The following is a 17,069-nucleotide window of genomic DNA, read 5'->3' as shown; positions in this document are numbered from 1 at the left end:
ATTAAGGGAAGGTGAATGAAACTGAAGTAATTTTGGCACAGGGGTCTTCTATCAGAAATTAATGCAAAAAGAGGCACTTTATGCAAACAGATGTATTTGAAGAGACAGAAGTTAGGCCCACTTGCCTTCCAGTGCAAGCTAAACTTACTTTTCAAACTTACTGCTGTATATGAAAAATTAATTTCAGAGATAAAAGGAATCAAGTTTACCTACTTATTTAGAAATAAAGGTAGAAACAGAATTAATCTCATCTACAGATGTCATCAGCTCAATTTTAATTTTTAATCAATGACTAAAAGCACCATTAGAACTCACCGCTTTTAAACAGGTTAATAAAAAAATTAGACTTAATGGGAAGTTCAGCACACTTCATTAGACTTGAAAAATACAGTGTTTCAGATTTTATATAACAGCTTTATTATCAAATGGCAAGAGACACTTGGTAATGATGTCATGCAGGTATTACAAAAAAAAAAAAAAAAATTCCAAAAGATAAAACAGGTCACCTAACAGCTCAAAATCCCTTGCAATTAAAAAAACCAAGCTACATCTTTCTGATGTCCTGGTTTGCTTCATGGTAGCCACTGTTTCTCTGTCAGAATGTTATGGCTATCTCTTGGATCACCTGCTGGATTCCCTAAAGCAAAGAGTAGGCTAGTACAGTACCCCACAGCACAGTGCTTTTTCTGCTTTCCACAAGGCCTGCCTTACCCTGCACAACCTCAGAAGTCCTCACAGCATAGGAAAGCACCTCAGGCTGCTGGCAGCTGAAGATAAACACAGAAGGGATGGGTTAAAAAAATGCTAAGGTTTTGAAAAAGTAAAGAACCCTATTTTGAATATTTTTAAGGTCTTAAGGCTTTTAGTTGTTGTGATGGGAGGCCAGTCCTGTGGCTGAAACACAACAGGTTTTCAGCAACAAAGCCTGATCCCGTCTCCATAGTGAGACAGAACTCAGTGAAAATGTCAAGTGATAGCACAAGTCACCTTAGATTGAAAGAGAGCTCAGCTCCTTCTTTAGTTGACAAGGTTCCACCAAAATATTGGCTTCACACAGCATGGGGGGGATTTTACAACAGCTTCTGTCACTGACCAGGAATTGAGATAAATTTTGAGAAAAGCCTTTGGATAGTAAGTAGTAGGTAATTTATTCTGAGAGTTCATCTGCATGAAAAGTTAACTCTGCAGAAAAGCAGGCTGTAAATCTACAGCAACTTCACACTCAGTAGTCTGGGGGACACTTGCTCACATGGATCAATTCACATCCAAGTTTACTATGGAAAAAATCCCCTGGGTAGAGGAGCTCTGGAGATTAGAATGGCAGCAATAAAAGTAATCCCTGTTTAGTTTTAAATGCCAAAGTACACTTTTAGAGTAAATTCTAAAAAACAGAAGAATTGCTGAAGCTGAATGATCCTACAATAAACTTGCAAACAGAACTGATATAAACTCCTTTATAAACTTATGTAAAAAATATCATTTACTGTGCAGCCTGGATTTAAATAAAAGACAAATGGCGTATCAATAATATTTACTATATATTTACAAGTAATACTGTGATGAAACAAAGCAGTCAATTAACATTATGTTACAAAAATGAATAAACCCTTTAAAGGTACCAATCAATACCTTTTACATTATCACATTCATGAACTGCTCTCTTGTATCTCGAAGATCTGTGATATGATGATGAGTTAACACGAGGACACAGACTAATAAACCCTGGAACTGGGGCACATGTGCTGAGCCCCTGTTCAGCAGGACACTGCAGGGGCATCAGCTCAAACCACGTGGGCAGCAGTGGTTTCAGTCAGTGCTCCCCAGTTCCTCACTGAGCAGGGCCATGTTTGATGGGGCTCCACTGACAACACAACAAACTAGCACAGCAGGAAGCACAGGGGGAGGTATCTCGGACCTTACTGAGAGAACACAGAGACTGCTACTGAAGGTGAGCCATGGCTGGCTGCCCGTTGCCAGTCACTGCCTTGGCAGACAATGAACCCCCATTTTCACATACACCGACACAAGCCTGCTCGTCCATGGTGCTCTGAACATTATTTGGGATCCGCTGTTTGACAGGAACTGCACCACTTTGTGTACCTGACATTTCTTTTAGCTAATCAAGCTGCAATGAGAAATTTTATACTCCTTACATATTGCTTGAGAAGTGGTAGTATTACACTGCTTAAGCGTTTTTAAATCACTTGAGAACTGCAAGTTTTATGTAATCATATCATCACTTTCTTAAGCTGGCAGGATAAATCTATGCAAGTGAAATATTGGCAAAATAATTAACATTAAAAAAACCCGAAAATTAGAACTTAAAAATCATCAGCTAGCCAAGATAAGAATTCTAAGCTGCTTCCTCCCTTCCTATTTCCGCTCCCAGAATAAAACTTTACAGGGACCAAGAGGGAATGATGTGACACTTTGCCTTTGTTAATCCAGTAAGTAAAGCAGATGGAGGTTAAAGTATTTAATTCCATAAATACAGCACTAATAAATAGAAGTAAACAAGGATGAGAATAACATTGTACTGAAGTACTGCAAAGAACCTTTGTTTCCGAGTGAGCACCGTTATATTATTTTGAAACTCCCCAAGGCCAAAAAGAAGGGAAATATTGTTAGTGAGAAATGCACTCAGACCAGATCACATGCAAGCCTACAGAGAATGGTACAAAGTTGGACTGAATAGTTCAGGGTTTTTTCCTGCAAGTGTTAGAAAGCATCACCTGTCATTTGTGTCTACATCACCGTTTTTGCTCTACGTGTAAGTAGAGCAAAATGTTACATATGTGTTCTCAAGTCCCTCATCCTGAGGGCCACACACACCCCCTCCCAAAGTAAAACACTGGAGTTCGGTTACAAAACTATATGCAGTACATTTCTGAACACATTTCCTTCAGTTTAAGGCCATGTGTTCATTGAAAGACATTCTTATCAATCACAAGCCTCCCCTTCAACTGCTTAAGATCCAATAGAAAAGCAAATATACAAATATCAGAAGTGCTGATCCTGAGATGAAGTATGGGAAATTCTGGTCCAGTTTGATCCTTATTCAAACTTCTGCTTCAGTTTCTTCTGGAAGAGAGCTGGTAGGATGGAGAGGATGGCTAGAATCATGAGAACAAAAACAGAGTTCCAGGAAACAGCTTCCCCTGCTGTTGTAAGCTGGTACAGCGTTGTTCCTGCCTTAATGGCTACAAAAGACGGTGGTGCTACACCTGGAGCAAGGAAAGGATGAAAAAACACCTTGTTAGGGTTAAAAAAACCCTTTAAAATTAGTCATCCAAATTTTAACACCAGAATGTTGAGATTTTGTTGTCTTGTACTTTTTTTAAAAAAGAGGGATGCAAATACAGAATTCAAAGATTAAAAAAACTTTTATCCAAAGTACTACTCTTAAGCCATTCTTTATATTTTTAATGCAAATTCAAATACAGGAGACTAAGCAAATAATCTCTGCTCTTTAAACTCTGCAGATTTCAAGTTCTCTCTTTATAAACTCATTTTTCATAAAGGAAAAATAATTAACTTTTTCATGAAGTTTGTAAAGGAAAAAATACTGAATTGTTTCCTAATTGGATTTATAAGTATGTGCAAAAATATGCCAATTAAAAAAGCTGTAGTGTATACCCCTTCTTCTAGCCACCCCAAACTGTGGCTCACTAGCCACAGCTCTTACCTAGGAAAGTGCCAATGAAGAACACTTTCAATGGCACGTTGATTACAGGAGATGTGATATTGATAAACCAGTTGGGGAGGAAAGGTGTTATTCTCAAAAATATTATGTAGTTAATGAGATGTTCTCTATGGCGTTCAACCTGCCAAAACAAAACCAAAACAAATATTTGGTTAAAAAAAAAATCCCTGCCTTGAAAATACACAACCATAAAGTTTTAAAGAGTTTTTCCCCCCCATCTTTTGTAGACATTTACATGTTGCCAACATAAAAATCAGTTAAAAATGTGTGATGTGGGGAAGAGTGGCCAGCCAATCACCTGTTAAATAGCACTGAGATCAGCCTGGGAAGAGCTGATTCAGTGTGGCAGAGCAGCGGTGATGTGTCTGACTGACTCAGCCAACTCAGGCAGCAGAGTCATAGGCAGAGCCACAGCCCAGTCACCACTGCCTGTCAGCCCATTCCCAAAGCTTTTGAGGCAACTGGCAATGAAGTTTGTTCCTCAACCCATGCTGACCTAACTTGTGACCCAGCTTGAAACACAGCTACATTCCTCACTTGGAAGCTCGGCCAGGTCAGGGCTCTGAATTCCACAGGTGGCTGCTCCCAGCACAGTCCCAAAGCCTGTCTCCCCAGAGGCGAGTGTGCCCAGCATTAACATTTACCCAGCAGCAACAACTCCAACTTCACTCACATCTTAATTATGTTCTCGGGTCTGGCCCAGCTCCTCACACCAATGCCACAACAAAGCCTCTTCTCCTTCCAGCCTGTCTCTAGCACATCAGCCCTTCCACACAAGTGTAACCCGAGCCAAGCTGCAGGGACAGCCAAGCATCCACAATTCTGGCCTATCCTGCCACACCTGCACTAAGCTTAAGCCTCCAACAGCTGAAAGCAAACCTGGACTGATTGTAATTCCACCTGAAATCTCACATGGGGCAGCTCACCCCAGTCACAACCCTGGTTTTCAGCTTTAGCCAAATTTAGATTTTATCGTAACATCAAAATCAGCACCATGGGGTTTTTGAACTTTACTGAAGGACAATACTTAAACATTGATTAATGCTGCATATAAAATGTCTTAACCTCAATATGCAAGCATGATAAGCATGATAGAGTCCAATTAACCTGGAAACAGTGAGATATGAGCTGCACATGCAGTTTTAAATCACATGTTCAGTTCTACGAATGGCAATAGCAACCATTTGCTACTCAGAATAGCCTCAAGATTATACTGCAACGTTAAGATTTACTTGGGTCAAGAGTCAAAATGGTACTGTATAATCTAACAAGGTCAAATGTGCCAGACACAGCTCCATATCTTATCTAATGAGGAACAGGTTGAAAGCATTTTTATGTGATACAAAAAAATCTTGAACAGAGTACATGTGCTTCATACTTGCAAAAAATGAATATTTTTTAAATGTTTCAGAGTATCAAAGAAAGACACATAAAGTCAAGTACAACTCACACTGTATTTCTGTACTGCAAAACCTTTAGGTTCATGTCACAATCAAGACTTGCTGAAACTAGTGTTACCAGATACTGTAAGAAAATGTTTCTAAATGCTCCAACTACAATAACATGTTCAAATTAAGGTTTTTCAATCAGACATACAGCTACAGGTTCCACCAATCTCCTCCTCCCTCCAACACAAAAATACAAACCCAGCTTTTATTAGTGCTAATGCTTAGAGACAAATTACTTGAAATTACCTGAAGCTGGAGAGGTTTCCTACTGACACTAAATAAACCCAGGGGAGTGATCAGTTGCAAACTCTTCCTAGATAAGAACAACTGTCTCATGGGAAATACCATAAAATCAGGCATACTTCCAGAATCCCTTCTCTATCACTGGATACATGAGCACAAGACCTTCTAGTTTTCCATGCTATTCCATGACACATTTTGTACCATAAGTTCCAGCAGCTCTAGAAACCTTACCTGTTCTGACCATTTTACTGCTTTTTCTGTTAAATATCTGTACACAACAGGACGTCCCACTAGGTATGACAGCATATAGCAAAATGAAGCTCCAAGTCCTGAGCACTGGGAAAAAAAAATCCCAAACAGACAACCAATGAGCAGAAACTGTAATTAATGTCAGCCTTGTGTCCCTCATAACTACACTGCCTGGCTAGAGCAGGTTTCTATGCAGCCCTCCATTAGGGCTCTCCTCCAGCAGTATGTACACACTCCCTAAGAATGTTGTTGACCCAAGAGAGCTTATTTCCAAGGCATTTCGATCAATCTCAACACTCAAAGCAGACAACATTGATTACTTATCAGTTAATATTGAGTGCTTCTGCAGTTTTAAGACTTTGAACAGTGAAAGCTTTGCAAATAAGAGGCATGATGCCATTAAAGAAATTCAAACATGAAAACCGAACTATCTTTTCAATACTAAGGCTCATTATGATTGCACCTTTTGCCCATTATATATTTTAAAGCTTGTTGATAACATACATTTCAAATCTTAAACTAAGCTTCTTGCATATTTAAGCCAGTTAAAAAACAGATATATTTCACAGTGTGATAATAAAACCACTGTGTAATTGTATTGTGAAATTACAACTGGGTTCTGCCAGATGCTAAACAAATTTAAAGTTCAGGAAACTCTGGCCGATTCACACTCTAATGTCTTGATTATTAAGAAAACCTGGAGAAACAGCTCAGTGCTTTGGATCCCCAGTGAATTTTGTGGGTAATGCCATTCTTGCAGCAGAGCTGAGCAAGAACTCAATAGTTCATCAGAAACTGAAGTATATGCCAGTTTCAGACTGATCATTTTCAACAGGAAGCTGCTCAGATGCTTGGTTGTATTCCAAATGGAGAGAAAGAAATATCTGCCCTCACTATTTTCCATACTTACCAAACAAACAAGAAATAAGGCCAGTGGAAAGGGATAAAGAAACCCTGACAGGATACTGAGAAATATAGACCCAGGAATAGCAAATGTTTGCAAGCTGGATGCATCTTAGTTAAGGAAAAACACATTTCTAAAAAGTTACATACTTGTTAATTTTATAAGCAGTCAGGATACATTTTACAGTTTGAAAAAGCATAAATAGGCAGGGCTTCTCAAGATCCTCACTTCAAATAACCTTTTGTGGAGTAGCACAAGAAGCTCAAGCACAGAGCAACGAGATGGGGATCCAGCACTACACATACAAACAATAAGTCACTCAGTAATAAAAGCTGACAACGTTTTTCTCTTGAGCTGTGCTACAGCTGCCACAGAGGATTTATTGTGACTTTCAGAAAACACATATTTCTGATTTTACACTGTTGACTAGAGATGTGCAATTTCAGATATTCTCTCGAAGGTTCACAGGCCTGTCTGAGCCCATAAGCACAAGTTTCATGGAAGACTGAAATGTATGAAGGCAGCTACTACTTCCTCACAAACAGGCTTGGTGTAATCACTAACTACAAAAGCTGGTCACTAACTTCAGTCAGAAATTTTTTAAAAGGCAAAAATTAGGTTTCTGCAGCAAAAGCAAGCAGGTTGTTGACTTCAGGCTTGCTAGGGCATACTTGAGATTATGATGCATTGCCCACTTTGGATAGAAAAGTTATCAAGTAAAAAACCCCTACACACTATTTTACTCAAGTTGAATTGACTATAGTATTAAAACCCCCAATAATCTTCCCGAGAGCATTACAGCCAGTGCAGCTTTTGCTAAGTGATGTCAAAGTTCAGAGGAAACTGTACCATGCCTGGAAACTGATCACAGTCTGCTGCTGAGACAGTAAAGGTCATCACAGCTAGAACTGCTAGAGCTGCACAAAGAGCCGATTTATTCTACTCCTTGTTAATATATAAAATAATGTTTTCATTTTCTTCCTGGATCTATAATTTGGGAAATATTCAATACTTTTTGTGGAATACTTTGAAAGAACGAGCCGAAGGATAAATTCCAATGGCGTGCTCAGTGCTGACTCTCCTGAGTTACAAAAGCCTCCTGCATTAAAACTGTGAAACCATCCTCTTCTGCAGCTTTGACGTTATTAACCTTTAGTTAAGTGTTCCAGTTAAGAGTGTGTTTAATGATTGATTAATATATTCAGCACTCAGGAGAAAGAAGTCAACACAGAACATAGGTAGCCTTTGTGTCCCTCTGGACAGAAAGTACTTCAGAAATTTGTTCCTCTAAAAGAAAACAGAGATTTGATTTTGTGAATTTGGGCATTGCAGAGAAAAAAGATGGCTCAAAATACTTTCCTTCAGAAATACTGCTAAATATTCTATAAATTATAAATTATGTGGAACTTTGAATGTCTCAAGGAAGAGCAGTGCCGTGGTCTCAGTTTTCTTCAGAAAAAAAAAAGTAATTTCTACCTCAAAATCCACTTTATTTCAAAAGTTATTATAACACTAAAGAGACATCCAGCCTAACATACACAGAAATGTTTTTAAACTTCCAAGATTTTAAAATATTTGCATCTCTTTGTAGACACTCCTAGGTATGTTAAACTTCACCCATGACCAAGAACTTATCAATTGTATTTTTCATTTATCTTTTCAGAGAAGCATGACTACATCCAAACTGCTCTTTATATCAGAAAAAGGATACAAAACATATGTGGCAAAATAAGCCACTAACACTTGAACATAAAATGTGTCCTTGTATTTGGACAAGACTTTTCCCAAGGCCTTTGCATCATCCATATCTCTAGGAACCTTTATACATTCTCTTTCTTCTCTGGAAAGGAAAAAAAAAGCAGGAATGATGAAAATGTAATCAAACAGTACAAACAGCATAGTACAATTACTTACTGAAAACAAAGATAATTAGATACACTACATCACCAAATTATAGCTTCAGCAAACAAACCATGATTATTGTAATAACGCTCTCAGATGAACACCTAATATTTACACTGTGGTTTATATTAGAAAATCCCCAATTTTAGATATTTGCAAGCTTTTTTTTCAGTACAATCGTGCTTTTTTTCTAGGTGTTTTTTTTTTTTTTCTTACCAAGTACTGCTCAAAAAGAAAAAATTGTGCAAACCAAACCTTGGCAAGTGAAAGCAGCCAAAACCAACTGCAGCTGCCTCAGTGCTGGGGTCACAACAGTTGAAGTGCAGCAGGAGTGGCAGAACTTTACCTCACAAACAAATAAAGCTCTAAGGGCAAAATCTCATGTTACACCTTAATCTGGTGCAGCCCTGGGCAGCACACAGGAGTGTCTTCACTTCCTCTGTATCAGCCCATTGCAAACCCACCTTGTCAGCAGGTTAATCAGACAGAAAATTAACTACTAAAAGTGAAAAGGAAAGCTGTCAGACAAGCAGGGCCCCACCTCCCATCCCAACAAAGCACTGGGTGGTTAAGAACAGAGTCAGTTACCACTGATGATGTGCTGGGGGTAACACCTCAAAACACTCTCCACTGTGCAACAGAAACCTTAGATCAAGAACAATTCTCTGAGTTTATGTCATATCCCCATGCAGGCTCCTCTACAATCTGATTGAAAAGCAAATAAATTGATAAATTAAGCTTTCATAACATACTTACTCACTAAGTTGTGGGAAATTTTTATATACCAGGAACATAAGGAAAGCAGCTGATAAGAAGATGGACACTAAAATAAGAAGTGATGTCCGAGCTGATCCACCTTCTGCAAGAGCTTTCCCTGAAATTAAACATGAAACAAAGTTAGGAAAAGACCCCAGCACAAGCAAAACAAAGCAAGAACAAACAATCCCTCACAACTAACAATAGATTTCAAACTTATCCTTTAAGGGAATATTAAAGTAAACTCTGTGGACATCTTCCTACCAATGCTTTCAACAACACACATTGCTCACATTCACTGAGAGCTTTCAAACAACTTTGAAGTTTTTATACTGGCAAACATCCCACAGAAGTCACCTTCTATGATCCATGATAATTTAAGCCTCAATTAATAAATACATTTGTAAAGGGAAAAGACAAAGCTAAACAACGTAAGCCATACATATGTTTTCCTTTTTGCCAGAAATCTTCTGCCAGTCTAATTAGCTAGAGATTTAACTTGAAGTTAAATATCCAGGATGTACAACATAACTTTAAACCTGCTCATTAACAGATTTTGGAGTTTTTTCCCTTTCTAATGAAAGACTACCAGACACAGCCAGTTAGGTGAGACACAGTCATTAGGAGGAAACCTAGATAAACACACACACCAGCCTGGGATATGAAGATCACAGCTCCTAGTCTTGGGAATTACACATATTTTACACTCCTGTGGAGATATATGTGTGTGTTTATTAGCCTTTAAATCCTTGTGTAGTGGAAGTGATGGGAGCACAGTAAGTGACAAAATCACATTTTAGGCCTCTTCTGTATTTTAGATTTTTATCAAAACTACCACATCGTGCAATATACTGATTAACACAAATGCAGCTACACACGTTAAGAATTTAAAACTGAAATGAACACTAAGTACTCTCTGCATCCACAGCTGGGTGTGTATGTGTGCATGTATTAAACCACTCTCTCCCCAGGCACTTGAGGCTCACCCAGGTTCGCACCCAGGGTGACCTGAAGAACACACGAAGAGCCCAGGCTGTGTTTTCCCTCGCTGATGCCGCTGGCACAACTACAATGCCAACACACAACACTCGAGCGGGTCACGCTGACACCTCACTATTGTGAAATGCAGCGACTGGATGACGAAACCCACGGAGCCGGCTGGGCGAGCTGGCGATTTTATCGGCCTTAAGGTTTTTTAGGCTTAAGGTCAGTGCGACCCCACAGGCGTGCACTGGGTCAGCCGAGGCCACAGGCAGCATCCACCGAGCAGTTACACCCACAGAGGCACAGGACGGTCAGGCTGGAAGGGACACAGTGGTCAGCCGGTGCAGCCTCCCGACTCAGGCAGGGTCATCCCAGAGCTCATGGAGCAGGACTGCATCCACACGGCTCTTGAGTACCGCCGGTGAGGGACACTCCACACCCTCTCTCGGCAGCCTGTTCCACTGCACCGTAACCGTGGTTATTCTGACAACACCTTCTCCAAGCAGCAAAATAAACGATAAACAAATGAGCAACTCATAGGGCCAAAAAACCCCACAGCCCACTGCGCTTCCTGCCACTTCCACTTTCTACACTTCAGGCGTGCCGGTAGTGGAACAACACGCACACACACAGAGACACGAAACCACGCGTGTTCCCTCACGCAGGGGAAAAGCGAAAGGGGCCGGTGCCCCGTTTTGGCCCCGCGGGGCGGGAGCCGCCTCACCCCACACGCACCGTGAGGGGCCCGGCCGCCCCAGAGCCCGCGCGGGACGGGGCCGGTGCCCGAGAGCCACCCACAGCCGCTCCGGGCACCGTCCCATGCCAGGGCGAGGTCACCCCCGCTCCCGCCGCCCCGAGTCCCCGGCACCTTCCAGAAGCTGCCGCTGGTGCCTGGCGCTCTCCGCCGCCGCCGCCGTTTGGCAAGGCCCGCGCTCCGCCACCCTTCGCTGCGCCATGGCTCCGCGACGCCCCGGGGCCCGGCGAGTCAGGGCCGGGGCAGGCCTCGGCGGCACCGGGAGCCGCGGGGAGCAGGAGGCGGGACCAGCAGCGCCGGGAGCCGCGGGCGGGAGGAGGAGAAGAAAAAGGAGGCGGGACCTGCCGCTCCTCCTCTCCTCACCCCACCGGGTCGCGGCCGCGCTCCCGCCCCCGCCGCCGCACGGCGCATGCGCTTTTCTCGGGGCATTACGGCTTTGCTGTGGCGTGCGGGAGCACGTGTTGGGCTCCACGTCCTTGAAATGAGGTGGCGGGTTAGTGGCGGTGAATACGGTAACGCCGGCTTTAGGGCGTACCCGTGTGTATATACGGTAACGGGGATGCGCTCACTAGCGGTAAATACGGTGCGGGGCAGTGGTGTCCCATGCCGGCTCCTCGGCCCCGGCTGCGGAGAATTCACCTAAATCACATCAATCATAGGATCACGTCGGTTGGGAAAGGCCTCTGAGATCATCGAGTCCAACCTATGACCGAACACTGCCGTGTCAACTAGACCATGGCCCTGAATGCCAGGTCCTGTCCTTGAATGCCTCCAGGGACGGTGGCTCCACCACGGCCGCGGGCAGCCCGTTCCTGCGTCTAATCACCTTTTCTGTGAACAAATTCCTCCCGATGTCCAACCTAAACCTCTCCTGGCACACAGGGGAAGTTCCATAGTCTGTGTCCTCTTGTCCTGTCGCTGGTTGCCTGGGAGAAGAGCCCAATCCTCCCTGGCTACAGCCCCCTTTCCGGGAATAGCGGAGCGATAAGGTCCCTCCTGAGCCTCTTTTCCTCCGGGCTAAGCACCTCCAGCTCCCTCAGCCGCTCCCCACAGGACTTGTGCTCCAGACCCTCCCCAGCTTCGTTTGCCTTCTCTGGACACACTCCAGGGCCGATCCACACAGGGCAGCGGGATGACCCCGTCGGAAGTGGCCTTACATCCCCGAGGGAGCGGGACGTCCCCTCAGCGAGCGGGAGGCGGGAGCGCCCGGCGCCTCTGGGCAGTGACGGGCTTCCAGGAGGAGGGGAACCCAATCGTGTTTGTTCCTCTCCTTCGGAAAGAAAGGTTATTTGCCGCGGGGAAGAAAGAGAACTCCTCTGTCAGCCCCGGGATTTTCCTCACGTCGGTCCCCGTCAGTAGGAACGTTTGAAATCCCGCAGAAAAGCCAGAGGGGCATGTCCCGGTGTTCGCAGATTCCGTGGCCTTCAAGCCGAGTGTGACCTCGAAGCACCTTTTCCTCTGCAATCTTCTGGCAGCAGGAGATCCCTGAACCTTCCAAGTGCCCGGGCAGCACAGAGTGTTACAGGGACACCTCTCCAGGGGGAACACTGGAACCCTGAGCACAACACACATTGCATAAGGCTCTGGGCAGATGGGTTGGCTGATGGAGCTGCTGTGGTTCCCCCCTGCCTCTTTCCCAACTGTGTCTGCTTATAAACCTCCAACCTTTCCTCAGGGTCCTCTAGAAAGGAAACTCTCCTGGGAGAGCTGGATACTCAGATTTAACTTCAGCCTCGTTTGTCTGATTGCTCTGCCTTTATGTCATGACTAAAAAGCTCTTAAATTGCTCATACAGGACGCAGACCAGTTGTTTCATAGCAGTGGTATTTACAAGTTGTATTTCCCGAGAACACAGATCTTTCCAAAGCCGTGAGGAAGATGTAGGTCAGCACACAACAGAGCTTTTAAAAGGGTGGCTTTATTGCTACGTGTGCAAAACTCGCTGGCGTTACAGTGCAAGTGTCTACAGGAAGTTGATGATTCATTTAAGATCTAAATAGTCTAATGTGCTATTACACAAGTACAGCCCCTGCCAAATCCAGTGCCAGGAAATAATCCAAGCTATAAATTGTGGTCTGATTCCACATAAAGCTTCAAATCATGAGCAGATTTCACATGAACCTATAATTTATTCTGAATTTATTTCTTTTAGAATCGAATTCTTTAAAATTGTTTCATTAAATCATGTAATTACCTCTTTTAATATTCCCAATTGATAATTCAGGAATTTAGTGCCCTGAGAAGCTGGTTAGGTCTATGAACTTGCTGCTCTGGGCATTGATGCCAGATGAGGGAGTCCTTTGTTTTTTCAAACCCTTTCACTAGAGAACTGTACATACTAGCAAGGTGGGAATTGCTGACACTAGGAAATGGCACTTTTCCCCTATTGTAAATGTACAGCATGTTTGGTCATTACTTCTGAAACTCCAGGTAAAATTACTCAAACACTGGGACTTCTTTCCTCTCTGACTAACTTCTGACAAAGCATCAAATGGATTCTCTCTTTATGCGGAGAAATCTTTACCAAGTCATCCTGAAACACAAGAGGAAAGATGCAGACTGAAAGGTGTAAAGAAAATAAGTACCACAATTTTAAACAGTAGATGGTAAATGCTGCAAGGGCCATCCCTCATTTTGGTGAGGTGGATGGTTCATTTGGTGGGGTATGAATCCCAGTTTGGTGTGGCTGTTGCTCAGTAGCTACTCAGAGGCAAAGTGCTGAGCAGGGGATGTCTGATTTCTAATTGACCTGCTCTGTATGGTGAAGCCCCTCTCCGTAAATGCAGGTGAAACACACAGACCAAGCAACTTCTGATTCTTGCTGAATTCTCTGCAGCTCCCCAGTTCAAGACACCATTGTAAAACGCCCAACAAGCAATTTCAGCAATACAGATTTGCTCCGTGCTTCCCCTTCCATTTAGTAGAAAGCACATGGCCTGCAGATGACTCCCAGGGTGCTGATTCTGCAGTAAGTTCAGTAAGTGTTAGTATATGTCTCATTAAAAATAGAGAAGATAACTCTAATCACCTCCCTGTTAGGGAGCTCCAGCTCTCTGAATTGCTGCCAGAGTGAAATTTAAGGATTCATTAGCTAGATCACTTTGCAGTTGATATGTACTGTACAAATTCTATTTGTTAGACTGGATTATCATCAGACTTTTAAACTGTTCATCACTCTTCTTGGTTCCCTTTGCTGGGGGGGGGTACTGCTGGTATGAATGTGTTGTCTATTTCACTAAATTTTGAAATAGTCAGTGGTGTTTAGTATCTGCTGAGAATTTGAATAGTCCCCCGCAAAAATGTCCACACCTGACAAATGACAGCAGAACCTCTGTACTTACTCAGAGAAAAAAAGGGACACATTTGGGGAATGTCCTTTAGGGCTCGCTCTGTAAATAAAATATTTCAGGAACTCTATTTGGAAGATTAACTTAGATTTATTTACTGTGAAGAAGGCAAAGAATGAAAAATACTGTTGTAGGCCACATCCTGTATGTGTTCAGGGGACAAAGAGTTTTGGTAGCTGCAACTCAGTGAGTATCAAGGAAATTTTTGACACATGGTTGAAGTCAGCACTGCCAGGAACAGCTTCACTCCACAGCACACTGGGAACCATAGCTCCAAACTGAAAATAGATTTATTATCATAATGTGTAAAGCATCCCCTATATATAATGTATAACTTAAGAGAGAGCACAAAACCTGCCCTGTCTTTGGAGCATCTTTCTAAGCCTCGCCTGACAGGGAACACACGATGCAGAATGCTTCATCCAGCAGAGAAATGAGAGAAGGACTCCAGTCTCCAGCTGGAATTTGCTCAGTGACTTTACCAGTGGGAGCAGCACTCTCTTTCTCTCTGTACTTAGAGACCAGAATGGGCCAAAAGCTTTATATGAAATGGTTTTGGAAATTACACCTTAAACTCAGAGTATGAGTTCTTTCAAGTTATCTGTGAACCAAAAAGAAAAATGTTTTTCTGACCTGCTGGAAAGTAATGGAATAGATTGACATCTATCAGGGCAGCAGCTAAGTTATCAGCTCCATGAAGTCACTTCCTTCTGTGGGTAGCTGAATGAAATGCTTTATTTTTGTCAGGTTGAAAGGGTTGTCTTCCCTCAGCACGGAAACTTGTGTTTGCCTCTTTTCTAAATCACTCCTCGGTGGACTGACAGAGCCGCTGTCACACGGCTGAGTCACTGACACTGCTGATGCTTTGTGGACTGAGTCATGTAATTGTCGGCAAGAGGAAGGAGGATGAGAGGCTGAGAGTGATCCTGCTCCTGGGAGCTTCTAGCTGGAAATGATAAAAACCAGAAACATTAATCAATAAGTAAATCATACGTATCATTTCTTGAGAAGAACAGATTCAGAACCCTTTCCCCCCTTTTTACTGTCTTATTTTCAACCACCACAAAGCAAACTGCGTTGTGTAAACATTTTCATTTTATATAAATATGGCAAGAAATTAAACTTCCAACATTTATTGCCATTCTATCTAAATTCTACTTTAAACTCAATAAACCTGTGTGCTTGGAATGGCCTTTGTGTGTTTCACCAAGCTCATACTTTCATCAGTTGTGGTGAGGAGTCTGAGGATGTAACTGGAGAATAACCAGCTGCACAGGAGACAACTTAGGGTAGGATGTGAATGCACTGATCAAAATTAATAGACAAGTGAGATAAATAAAAATGAGCACCTATTTGTAGCTGTTGGGTGAATGAAGGATTAAAAATTTCTTGGAGTTCAAAGGAGAGTTAATGAAAGCTTTTATTTATAAAAGTTGGTGGTCAAGGACAAAAGCTGAAAACATTACTGAACAGCAAGTGAGAGCAGAACTTGTAAGAATTAAAATGAGTTGAATCTGAGCTCAGGGATCATAAGTAGTCAGATTTGCTTCTCTCCTGTTTTTTTTAATAGAAGGTATGTTTCTTAATTCCTGTGGTCCATTTAATGTACATTTTGGCTGCATACTACACATATGTACAGACAATACACTGTACACAGATTAATGTACAAAGTGCAGATTTTTAATGGTGTGCACCTATTTTCATTACTGCTTAATTACTTAGGAACACAGTGAAACAGATAGCTATGATGTTTCTATTCCAAGTGGTAAAAATAAGAGCCAGATTCTTGATTAAGATGCACCTCTTGTTCTTAATTAATAGTTAATAAATCCCCTTTAATAGCTAGATTTTTTTTTTTCCTATTGCATGTGTCACTGGAGTACATGAAATGGGGAAGGAAACTTTTCTGGTCAGTCTGCTTGTATCCTCTATTTGAATGCAATACCCAGAAATTAAAGATTATTTTGTCTTCCTGCAAATTAGGAATGAAGCATACCCTGTAATAAGCTTATGCCACCCCAACCGAGGAACATGAAAGCTCTGTCAGGTTCCTTAAATGTAGTTCCAACCTTCAGAGACCTTACTTCTATTTTTTTCCCCCAGCTTTGGAAAGCACTTTCTCTAAAAAGTCAAACCTCTTATTAAAAAGACCAATAAAAAAGAGAGTTCTCATCACAGTACAAAGAACCTCAGGTGCCCTCCTGGCAGCAATAACCAACTTAGTGCTTGTAACAGGAGGAGGGATGAACAACTCCACCTCCCTGTCAATCACCTCATCCCAGCTTTTAGTCCAACCAGACAGCAAATCTGTTGAAGAACTCAGACAATGCCAACTCTTTAAGATAGGTAGCAAGGGAAGCAAAAATATTTCCAAAGCAAGAAAATATTCCTGGCACCTTATTCCAGCTCAGAATCTCCTTCAAAGCTCGTGGGGGTACCTGTGGAGCACAGCAGAGCCCACACAGAGCGGAGCAGAACAGAGCGTGATCGGGGGAGGCCAGAAGGGAGGCAGCAGAAGAGAAGAGGGGAGTGGGATGTGGAGCTGCAGGGAGAGTCCTTGCTTGACTCAAAAGCAGCTGCACAAGTCTTCAGCCATGCAGCTCTGCTCTGCAGCTGAGGTATTTATAAGCTGGTGTTTATTGCTTGTGATAATGATCACAGTCGTAAATTTCTGTGTAGAGAATGCACAGACCCTTATCCTGAGATACACCCATTGGTTGTGATTCATATATAATGCTAGGGTAGGAGTAAATGCAATGATCAGATTTATATCCTGTCC

At 42.4% G+C, this 17,069-nt stretch overlaps 1 protein-coding gene across 2 annotated transcripts; it reads right to left on the bottom strand.

Moving 5' to 3' along the window:
- Nucleotides 1-393: 393 nt before the first annotated feature.
- On the bottom strand, nt 394-11,308 carry TMEM41B (transmembrane protein 41B). 2 transcript variants are annotated; one of them, XM_066320768.1, is made up of 7 exons: nt 11,058-11,303; nt 9,206-9,323; nt 8,259-8,387; nt 6,554-6,647; nt 5,626-5,730; nt 3,686-3,824; nt 394-3,224 (listed from the first exon to the last, which is right to left on the bottom strand). In XM_066320768.1, the coding sequence occupies exons 1-7, from the start codon at nt 11,143-11,145 to the stop codon at nt 3,055-3,057; spliced, it is 843 nt and encodes a 280-aa protein (XP_066176865.1). In that variant the 5' UTR covers nt 11,146-11,303; the 3' UTR covers nt 394-3,054. The 2 variants fall into 2 exon arrangements, with proteins under 2 accessions (XP_066176865.1, XP_066176866.1); XM_066320769.1 differs by lacking the exon at nt 5,626-5,730 and having other exon boundaries at nt 11,058-11,308.
- Between the last annotated feature and the right edge of the window lie 5,761 nt (nt 11,309-17,069).

Source organism: Sylvia atricapilla, chromosome 6 (genome assembly GCF_009819655.1).
Source record: "Sylvia atricapilla isolate bSylAtr1 chromosome 6, bSylAtr1.pri, whole genome shotgun sequence".
Classification (NCBI taxonomy): Eukaryota; Metazoa; Chordata; class Aves; order Passeriformes; family Sylviidae; genus Sylvia; species Sylvia atricapilla.
Note: the sequence above shows the minus strand (reverse complement) of the source record. Positions and strands in the feature narration are given on the sequence as shown.

Bases quoted from the DNA above. Each gene is read 5' to 3' on its own strand.
- TMEM41B (XM_066320768.1), bottom strand. From the start codon at position 11,145: ATGGCGCAGCGAAGGGTGGCGGAGCGCGGGCCTTGCCAAACGGCGGCG. The intron at 8,388-9,205 runs GTAAGTATGTTA...TTTCCTTTCCAG, and splicing joins AATTTCCCACAACTTAGTGA to AGAAGAAAGAGAATGTATAA. The intron at 6,648-8,258 runs GTATCCTTTTTC...AGATGCATCCAG, and splicing joins TATTTTGCCACATATGTTTT to CTTGCAAACATTTGCTATTC.